At 43.1% G+C, this 11,008-nt stretch overlaps 1 protein-coding gene across 1 annotated transcript; it reads right to left on the bottom strand.

Moving 5' to 3' along the window:
* Positions 1–822: 822 nt before the first annotated feature.
* Positions 823–3,085, bottom strand: LOC118415879 (proto-oncogene c-Fos-like). The gene is made up of 3 exons (XM_035820771.1): positions 2,931–3,085; positions 1,830–1,937; positions 823–1,694 (listed from the first exon to the last, which is right to left on the bottom strand). Exons 1-3 carry the CDS (start codon positions 3,063–3,065, stop codon positions 1,314–1,316), a joined length of 624 nt encoding a protein of 207 aa, XP_035676664.1. The 5' UTR covers positions 3,066–3,085; the 3' UTR covers positions 823–1,313.
* Positions 3,086–11,008: the final 7,923 nt, after the last annotated feature.

The following is an 11,008-nucleotide window of genomic DNA, read 5'->3' as shown; positions in this document are numbered from 1 at the left end:
AATAGGCTTAATTTAACCTCGATTACAGATAAAGATCAAGGTGCATTTGTCAGTCAAAGGACAATAATGGCTAACTCTTTATTTTGAAGCGTTCTCTCAGGATATGATAAAGTTCCGTCATGGTAAGAGTTTTGTTTTGGTTTCCAACATTCACACAAATCACAACGTTAACGGTGCACACTGGCTTTACGCTAAACCCAAGGCTTTGATCTTTAGGTCCGCCGAGGTCTGTATGGAACTTTGGAAGCCTCTACCACTACCAGGCTCCACGGATTGCTAGAAAAATTAAAGAAATTCGACAAAGATAGACAGATAATATGCCAGACGAGTTAGCTGCGTCGCAAACCATATTCCTCGACCAGTTAACCCCTCTGGTATGTTTTGTGTCCTGTGGTGCCTTGTAGAGGCTCAGAACTCAATACGGACCTCGTACGGACTTTAATAGCGAAGAAGAGTCGCCATGCGGGCATCTATCAAAGTGCAGATAAGTTTCAACAATCAGGAAGTACGGTACAGCTCAGTTTGAGTATCAGTTCCGACTTTCTGCTATTTACAACACAAACTGCTTTAAACCGAAAATGATACAACTTGAGATACGACCACCCACACTGGCATTTTCCTGGAAGGGGGCACATGAAAAAGCCTTTCCTGGAAGCCGGAGTTGTTAGACATTCAGAGAAACCAACTTATGTTCGTTACTCCCTTAAAGTTATCATTAGGTCTCATTACCTCTGAGCTTGCGTAATTTGCATGGTGCTATATCTTCATTTCATCATAGGACGAACTATATACACTGGATTTACATTTGCCTCGTTTCAACGGCATGATTTCCATGTTTCTTCATCGAAATGACCTTAATTGATCGAGGGACTTTCATGTACAAACCAATGTGGTTGGAAGGAATTTGAACAAAAGATATGCAATTGAAACTCGATCAAACACTAGGTGCGCGTAGAAGAAGCAGGGAAATGTTCTTATGTCTGTTGTTCGATGTTACTTTTGTTAAACACAAATAATAATTGCAAAACTAGTAGTGGCAAAACTGACTGCAATCTATACATTATTCTTCCAAGAATTAAATACACCTGGTTTCATTTTTTTATAATAAACAATACAACGTCATGAAATACTACGAATATGATTAAGCTGACTTAAATTGGAGCTACGGAGGCTTCTTGTAATCACAACGGCTGTACAGAGTTATACATTACACTCACAGTTTTAGTCGATGTTTTTATCTTCAGGTATACCATGTACTTCTCACACTTAAAATAAGACGAAACACAAACTTTTCTCATTGTTACCAAAGGACATTAGCAGTTCGTTTCTTCTCTGGTTCGTTGACGTGACTCATGGAGTGACATGATTGGCTGATGAGGAGGGCCGTATGGCAATGAGATCTCGTTTCCCAGAGAAGCACTCCTGTCGTCCAGTACCAACAGCGATCCTCCCATGGATAAGTTGTTACCCACGTCGTGCAGTATAGCAATGGCCTCGTCTCCAGAGCAGGCACCCCCTGCCCCCTGGGAGCCGCTGGAGGCCATGTCCTGGTCTGTCGGGACAGCGGACGTCCCCTCTCCGTGGTGCGTGGTCATGTGACTTTCAAGCACCTGTTTCAGGCGCTCTCGTTCCCGACGTAGTCTGCTGATGTTGGCTCGCAGGCTCTGGTTCCTGTTCTCAAGCTGAAGTGTCTCCTGTGTAGGAAAATTGAACAACAGAACTTCAACTTTTCTATTTCCAAATCCCTCACAAAGTAAAATAACATGCCTCGTCACATCATGCATTTTTTCTAAAATGAAAAGAAATCGGGACAGTCTTGTTTGTTTTACCTTTCGGAGAAACTCTGCCCGTTCCCTCCGTCTCTCCCTGCACCGGGCAGCCGCCAGTCGGTTCCGCTCCCGCCGCCTGGTGGCTCGCGGGTCCTCCTCAGTAGACATCTGTGCGGACAAAGGAGGAGTTATGTACTTATATGCGGAATATGACTGGCTATTCCTGGCATTGTAGGAAACTAATTGTCCCTTAATAACTATGTATGGCGACGTTCATTTTAAATACAATTACGTGTAGTAAAACGTGGACAATAATTGTTCGTCTTTCGCAAAACATGTTTTACACAACGACTACATCTGTATTATTTGTCGTTTTTCTTCACGGTCGAACAAGTTGATCTGAAATGCAACTACCTGCCTTTTCAACCGGGCTAAAGGGTGAATAATTTATTTTTTATCAGTCGCGTTTCTAAGGCCAATTGTCTTGAAGAACATTTCGTAGTTTGCCGAGGAGTTATTGCCAGGGATACAACTATGAAGAGTTGAGATCTGTCGGTAAATTTCAGCGCCAAAGCGAATCTCATTAATAAGGTCAGGTTGCTTCACTTTATGCACACATATCAATACAGATCAAGAACGTCCTTGTACAGATACACTGCGGTCTAATCAAGGCAGTCCTGTGGTGTTCAAGTAGGACGGCAGGGCGCAATGTTGTTCGGTGTTCAGTGTACATGAATAATGGAGTTGATTCTTGTACTGTAAGTCCGGAACTTTTATTTCCCAGAGAGAGAAAAACACAGAAAGACTGACGCTATCATTTGCAATACGCACCTTTCATTGCCACAGACGTTCTTTCACAACCTTATCATTGGCGGCGATCTGGGAGGGCAAACTGACTAACCGCAGCTTCCGACAGGTTTGCTGACAAAATCTTTGACATGATTCAATACCGCTCAATGATCGGTGTTCTCTATACAGGAAATGCTGAAGGCGAATTGATTATATCGACTACTCATGGGCGGTGACGATGAAATATGTATCCAGGTTTCGGTGGCTATCAGAGAAGGGGTTTCTTGGAAGCCTAACGTTACGAAACTTTGGACGAGAGTCTTTATGGGGGTTTGGAGATTCCGATTTTCGGCTCCATTATCAGTCCTTCACCTGTTGTGCTAATGACAGGTCCTGCAGAAGCTGGAAGTTCGGTAGGTCTGTAGAACCCGCAGAGGTAGTACAGCTCAGGGACTCGTCACTCCATTTGGCACTATCATCAGATGGAAGAGCTTGAGTGTTGGCCATCTTATCTCCACCATTGACGTTTCTGAAGAAAATAAAAGTAATTTGACACAGCTATCAACCAACTGAGCAACTCTACCGTGCCCAAAACCCATGCTGACAAAAGCCACAGGTGTATGTTTGCAAACCCTTAGCCATTTTCTTTGCATGGGTAATACGCAATGTCCTCACCTGGGCCAGGTCGTCTCGTCAGAAAGTGAAACCTCAGCCTCGGTACATGCCCGGACCACAGGGCTACGCCGTCAGCACATACAAAGGGGAATCCCCTCGATTAGTGTCATAAGTCACAAATTAAAGTATATTGTTCATCTTGCCTGATCTAAACAATATCTAATGCATTGGTGGACTTATCTGAGAGCAGCGAGTCAATTGTCACTGTCCAAATTTCTCACACGGAAACGTATCGCCATACACATATAGTTGCTGCACCTTTGCAAGAGACCGCTAGGGCGCTGTTCGAATGATCACATAGTAACAAGAATGACAGCACATTTTTACAAATACCAGACTAATAACGCTGGCTTTTGGGGAGATAATTTGCCATCAGAAGTTGGCCACATTAGGGTTTCACTTACCCACTGAGTTATCTATTGCCGACGACATGTTTGATTGCGGACTTACATATGAAGCTTCATAGACATCATACGTGTAAGAAATACTCGAGTGTCGGTGGCCAGTGGACTTTGCTGTTTAGAAACCATTGAGACTGATACAGAATGGAGTGAGCAGAATTCCAATTACTAGGTTGCATCGATCCCATCAGAAACTAGGCAGAACGCGTCAGAGACCATGTCTGAATGAATATAACAACACATTACATACAGTATTCGTGGCATCTTTGCTGGGATCTCCAATCCCATTGACCTTGAACTATTGCCCTGCCATCCAGCTGGTGCAAACTACATGCAGGGGAGGAAAATGAATACACACGTACTGTATTCGCCTCGGTTTTATATATAACTTCAATTGTGCAAACTGCCAATCAATCTTTTTGTGTAGTCGTATAGTATGTGTACATGGTGACCAATCAGCGCTATCGTCTGCTGTTCTACTACAACAGGGTGACGCTTGCCAGTTTCGAATGCTTTGTCGATAAATCCTTACGAAACAAAGCCGCCCTCTCCTGACACCGGTCTCAGTTTCCTCCAGGCCCACTCAAGCCCACTAATCACTTACCATCATTCTAATCGTTGTGCATTTATAGTGTGAGACAGTTACCTCCGAAATGAATCTATTGACATGAAGCTGAAAGTTTGCATCAGATATCAGCAACATTCCCTGGAAACATCCATACTAGGGCTGGGTACTACGGTACAAAACAACACAAAAGCTTCCTTAACAAGAGCGAAGTAGAGTAGAATACATTGTAATTGCTACCAAGTTTTGCAGTAAATCGTACTGAGGCAGTTAACATTGTAGGATTTTAAAACGTCAGTGGGACCAAGGAGCTTTTATCTGATAAAAGCTCCTTGGTGGGACCCAAATACAATGTACTCCACCAAGCAGATTTCAGAGTGGACTACGGACCATTGTTCTGAGTATTATTCATTCACAAGTTTTCACATACTGAATTAGATCTAGGTTCTGGTCCGGACCGTGATTTTATTCTATGGACCTGAACCGGACCTGGACCTGACTTTTCTGTACCGGTACCCACCCCTAATCCATACTGTAGTCGGAACGGCTAGCCCAGTTGGCTGCCCAAGCTAAGATGGCGGTCCTTGTTCTTGTTAACGATAAATTACTTTATAGCTTTAGATTATTTGCCCTGAATCAAAAGGCACGCAATGCCTGGTCTACAACATTGCTGTCTTTCTGGTTGGGAGAAATTCTACGCTATTCCATCTGGGTTCAGACTGCAAAAATGGTTGATGACAGAATCGTTGTTCTAAGCCTGCTGTCTAAATTGGCCCAAGAATCAGAGTTTACATCAACGGTAACTATTTCTTCCGCAAGTCTACGATTGTGCTTGCCCTCAAGACAAATTCTTAAAGAAATAGAACCACGTCCATAATTCAAGTTCCCCACAACTTGCCACCTTGTTTATATGATATTACGCACACAGGTTAGCCGTTTATTATTTCAGTGCTATGACTCGGCTATCATTATGGGGACATGGTTTGTTCCGCAAAGGTCAGCTAGACCAAGGTCATGGACTAGTTTTCGGACAGAAAGTACCGATTCTACGTACAAAACCATTGGCTCGGTCCGAGAAACCGCCTGCATGGCAGGGGCCTGGGATGAGTCATGATCAGCTTTCCAAATTAAATCGGCGTCAGAGGCACATGACCGTCAGTATCTAAATTCTTATCGTTTCTGTTAATTAAAATCTTAAACTTGCTCATGTTTTCGTAGCACGAGTTTGGTTGTCTTTATTCATTGCTGGTGTACACGTGTTGTGTAAGATCCCTTCCCACTTCTAACTGAATGGTTAATTTCAACCGCCGTGTCGAAAAGAAGCATTGACTGTCTACCTCGGTAGGAAGTAGCATGTATAATTAAGAAAATAGGAAGTGTAGCATTTTATTGTGAGCTGTCTGGGTCTAAGTTAAATTTAAAGTGTCACTGAGAAACAAAAGTGTACGGACTTGTTCATTAAGACTAGTGGTATATCACTTCAACAAATGTATACCGAGGAAGAGAATCTTATAGAAACTATATAGAAAATCAGACATTATTTTCTGTTTTTCTACGAGGAAGTTATGCCGACAATTCTTGTACATTCCTGCTCAAAAATATTTGATTAACACGTATTGGTATAATTAGATCCACTAAGCTGCGACACAAACAGGACAGACCCTTTATTTCATAAGGGTTAATCATTTCACCTCGCTAAGAACTTGTTGGCCTGGAACTGCTGATGCATGTACATGCGATGCAGCGAGAGCACGCAAAACTAAATTTACTTCTCCAGCCGAAGACAGATTTTTTTCTCCTTGTGAACACGTTAACAACGATTTCAGACCTCCTTCAGAAAGTAAAAAACAGAATTAAGAAAGCGATATAGTGATTGTAAAAGCTACACGTTCTACCCTCTACTTTCTTCCCTCATTTCATTCCTACTGTGATGCACAAGGAGTGCAAAATCTCACTGTTTTCACGGCTTTGTTCTGAGCCAGAGGACATGGGACTGATTCTTGTAGTCAGTAAGTGATCCCCGCCAACACGTGACCAGAAAAACGCAGAAAAAAGGTAGCAGCCAGGCAAGGCAACGTTTTAGCTGTCTCATAATCACTCTGTTTGTTCAGAGCATGGCTGTATGACACGGAAATTTCAGCCAGTTCTAGGTGCATCGCACTTGGTTTGGAGCGGAAACTGATAACAGATAATCGTTAAAACGTACCTTAAATTCCTGCAATCTTCCTGACGTTGTCATAAAATTACGGTTGCAAAGGTAGTCCAATTTGACCTATTTTTGACCCATTAATGTTTGCTCAATGCTACACCAAAAAAAGGAGATTTGTGGAACCAGAGACGAAAGAAGCAAGATAAGCTTCAGAAAACCAATTTTCAGAATTCCACAACCGTGGGGAAGTTTTCTCAGGCACCACAGTACTGTACCAGGTACTTCCTTCTAGATCCCTCGTTTGACCATCAGTCCCGCCGTGCTATTTTGGGAACATCTTCGTCACGGAGTTTTCCCAGGGAGGTGTCCATGAGTCAGGGGTGAGAGAGTGTGTCCGCTTTAGAAAATCAGTGGCAGAGAAAACAAACTTTTCGTGTGAAGTAGTAATCTTTCCACTGGTTGGACATGTTGCGGATTAGCCTGGATACCATACCCCAACCTCAAAATATATCTTTCGTAACCAGGCTAGTTGCGGACCAAACAAAAGATAAGCTGCAAAGGTCACTCAAGTAAGGCTGTTTCTATAACGCAATTTCTAACACTGATCCAGACATATACAATGTACTTTCCATAGCTGGTAGAAGAGCTGTTCTCCTGTAGCCGTTTCAGAGTTCAGCTAACCTGGCTCGGGAAAAAGGCTGACTGGAAACATGTTATTGTGAAACTTCCCACCACACACACCTGTATCAAATAACGTACTGGACCTTTGAGTTACCAATGAGACTAGTTCTCTTTATTATTCTAGAAGCTCCCTCTTCCTTAAAAAATTAACCTTAAGCCGATTCGCTTGACCTAATATATCGTTAATATGCTAGCATGTGACCAGTTTACCGTTGGCATAAGACAGTATCAAAAGCCGATTAAACAATGTCCAACCCCCGATTCGGGAGACGATTGGACTCTAATTGGTCGGCTTTTGATACTGCTGTCTTATATCAACTGTATGATCTGTTCGGAGATTGCAATTCAGAGGCCTATCCACAGCTTCCGTACGATAGATTTACGATAGCCTGATCAAATCTCACCTATAGTAGCCCGTCCAACGTCCGACAGGCCACTTCTGCGGGAAGGGGGCAGTTACAGCCCCAGACAGAGTTTGTGTTACACAGACTAGATTCACGGCGTCCAATTGAGGACATTCTCGACACAGTCGTGGATGTGTCGTGTTATGAAAATCCCACGACAAAGTATCGCAAGATAAAAACCTCCTTGGTTAGATACATTTGACCAAGACTTGAAAGAAGTGTAACGTTATGGTGAGCTAATGAGAGAGCTGTGTACCGAATCTCAAATAATTCTCGTTTTCAGAGCACGTCCTTTTTTGTGTGAGGTCTTGGTTTGAAATTGATTGCGTGGTATCTATTTCACATTTGTTGATGATCGATTCAAATTCATCTCTACTCACCGCCATCCCCCCAGGCGTGGTGGAGCGAATGCAACTAACTTACCACTTCGAATAATCACATTTCTTCACATCCTTTGCTTCAATGAATTTTCCCCCGAGAAACGCCTACGTTGGCATGTGCCAGGAGCACACACCAAGCAGTTGGCATGGAGAAAAGAAAACATGTCAAAACTAGTGGAAATGTAATTGTTTAGTCTGGGTCAATTATTTCGAAACCTTATCGACGAGTTTTTGAAATGATTGTAAAAGAAGACACTGATTTTGAAACGTTCTTAACAAATATACCAATGGGTACTGTTTCTTTGCTGTTTTTTTTGTTGCGGTAAAATCCACGACAGCGTCGGTCTTTCTTAAGTTTCCGTTGTCGAGATCTTGTTTGGATGAATAAGAGGTACCGAGATGACTGTGCAAACAATATCCGCCTATTAAAGAGATGAGTCAGAGATGGCTGCGCCACTGAACTCCACTTTTGCTATCCGAATCGAATCTTAATCTACTGGGATAACGTTGCCCCAATGCCACTGGCGACTGAAACGTACTTCTCAGTGTACGAAAGGAGACAACACAGATCGTTGCTCGACGTTTACTGTACTACCGGTCAGTTTTTACTATAATCTACAACAGTTGTTTTTCTCTGCTCTCGCTGCAGACCAGTTGATCCGGCACAGAAATTGAAAGTATTTCGTAAGTTGATGACTCTTCCGATGCATCATAAAGCGAACAGGAGAAAGGTCATCGGTTTTCTAGGAAACATGGAACCAGGAGGAAACCAGCGTAGTTCTCGGAAATCCAGTACAGAATAGAACTGAAATGTCACAGGTCGTAGACCTGAGCATAATTACATGAAGGCCCTCATAAGTTACATTTCGCAATATTGCTATTGCCATTACAGCAAGTCTTTCATTCTGCAGATGGAGTACACACTTGACTCAGGCTTTCACCTATGACAAGATCGCATTCCCCCCCCCCCCCAACTCATTTCGTCACGATTTTCCTGGAAATCAGTTCAACGTCTTGATCCTCTGACGTCATCGTTTTTGGTCGTTATCTGGGCAACAATCAGTATTCAGGCTTATGGTTTCTAATGCACCCTGGGAATGAGAGGGTTGGCTGGGCACTGTTTCGTTACGTCATACGTCATTTATCGAATGAGTCTATAAATCCTTCCGGAGTGCACTTTTCACACATTGTGAGAACGGCTGGTACAATACAATATCGGAGTACTAGTAATCTTTAATTAGCGACCTGTAGCGGACAAATTAACTATTGCAGCTTTGACTTGCCATGATTGCTCTTATCTATGATTCAGTATTCATTTCCAATCATGAAGCCCTTGGTCATCATCCTTACTAAAATTTAGTTTACGCCCGAGTGGACCAATCACTGCAGGCGATGAATATCGGAGCGGAGGTAAACAAACAGGGATGAGGCGGAGGTTACAGAAATCTTGGACCAATCCACGAACCCGTTGACTCACAAGAATTCTCGGTATGAATGTTTTCTCCACCCCCATTCACTTCAACCCCTCCCGGATCCAGCCACATACGTCACAAGCTTCGTCAGACACTTCACTGAACAGCGCCGTATTACAGTATGCGCTGTTACATACATCCTTTGAAGTAAGAACCATTATTTTACCGCCCAGGGTCTCGGTATCCCGTGCCCTGCAGTTAGGTTTATCGGATGCATACGTAGGCGCTGGGTTTTCACTCAGCTGAAAGCACCCCGGTCAGTGGCGTGCTGGGGGTATATTTGAAGTACATGTGACAGGAAGCGACCGTCGGAAGAGGGCGAAGGAAATAAGCGCAACACAGTGGAGGAGATGAGTTACTTCTGAACGTACTTCACTTCTCGAGCCAGATGATTTAGTCGATATTTGATTAATAAGCAACATTTCAATCATATTGATTCGGAATACAGGATCAACCCACAAGTCAGTGACCTGTTATGACAGGGTTTATTTTGGTTGCAGCGCTTTCCTCAAAATCAACGGCCTCGTCTTTTTCTATTCCTCGGTTTCCTGCTGCCATTTTCCGGCGACATCAACACTATAGCTCATGAACAGAAACTGGTTCACCTTAAAGTGTCATTTCTGTCACTTTCTACGATGCTAAAACCAAAAGAGGTAAAGATAGAGAGAAATAAAGAGCTTCAGAGAGAAGTTGCCTCCGCTTTGTTTCAGCTGAAGACAAACAATAGCAGAGCCAGGGATGAGAGGAATGATATTCATAATTATTTTAGCCAGTGCAGGAGAAAAGAACAAAGAATAATGGAACACGAGTCTTCTGAAAGTACGTGTACGCAAAATTATGACAGCTTTGTATCGCGGGAAATGATTAATTGATTGATTGATTGATTGATTGGTTAGTTGATTGGTTGATCATACAAAAAGAAAAATTCTGATCATTAAATGTGCGTTTTTCCGTGTTCATCGTAAACATAGCCGTGTTTGTATCGGGTTAAAGTTGATATTAAGGTATCCGAGGTTCACCAAATTGCTACAGTCGTTTTTTTTTTCTGAACTCACAAGTCGGCAATGTTCCATGCTTACGCCATTTCGCAAGATCGGCCGTTGCCATGGCAACTACTTCCGACCGCCCACACAAGCACGAGGTACTAGTAACCACGTCCGGCCATTATTCAAAAAGAAGTGACGTAGGTATCGACCAAAAATAACACAATCTGCTATTTCTAGACAGCTACCTTTCTTAATTGGCAATCTACAGACCACGATCGTTACTTTAAATATAAAAGAGAGCACTGCCCAACCCGGTGTTGCGTTCTGAGACGTCCAGTCCTGCAGGTAAAGTTTCTCAGGTGAGTTTCAGGTTCCCCAGCCCGAGCACCACGTGGCCGCAGAGGGGACGACAGTGGGTCTATGTCCACCTTAGCGAGTCTACAGCTGAACCCATAGTTACACGGACCACCTGCCGGGACTCGTCTGGATCACAGACATCTAAACAACATGAGGTGAGGAACGGTTATCAAACCAATGTCTAGTTACGTTTGGGTTTATCATTCATTATACATGTTTTATTTCAACTTTGCGAGTAGGGTGATGTTACATTTGTTTCATGGAATTAAGAACTCAGTTTCATCGCTGTTTTGTTGGCAAACGCAACAGCAGACATCTTATTATGACCTTGAAATAAACTGTTAGTGTTACCTGCTGGATGTATCGTTACGTTGTTGCTG

The sequence above is a fragment of the Branchiostoma floridae genome, chromosome 1 (genome assembly GCF_000003815.2).
Source record: "Branchiostoma floridae strain S238N-H82 chromosome 1, Bfl_VNyyK, whole genome shotgun sequence".
In the NCBI taxonomy this organism is placed as follows: Eukaryota; Metazoa; Chordata; class Leptocardii; order Amphioxiformes; family Branchiostomatidae; genus Branchiostoma; species Branchiostoma floridae.
This window is presented reverse-complemented; position numbering and strand designations above follow the sequence as displayed.

Coding starts and splice junctions, on each gene's coding strand:
- LOC118415879 (XM_035820771.1), bottom strand. CDS start 3,065: ATGGCCAACACTCAAGCTCTTCCATCTGATGATAGTGCCAAATGGAGT. Junction 1,938..2,930: donor ACCTGTCATTAGCACAACAG/GTGAAGGACTGA, acceptor TTGTCCGCACAG/ATGTCTACTGAGGAGGACCC. Junction 1,695..1,829: donor GGGCAGAGTTTCTCCGAAAG/GTAAAACAAACA, acceptor TTTCCTACACAG/GAGACACTTCAGCTTGAGAA.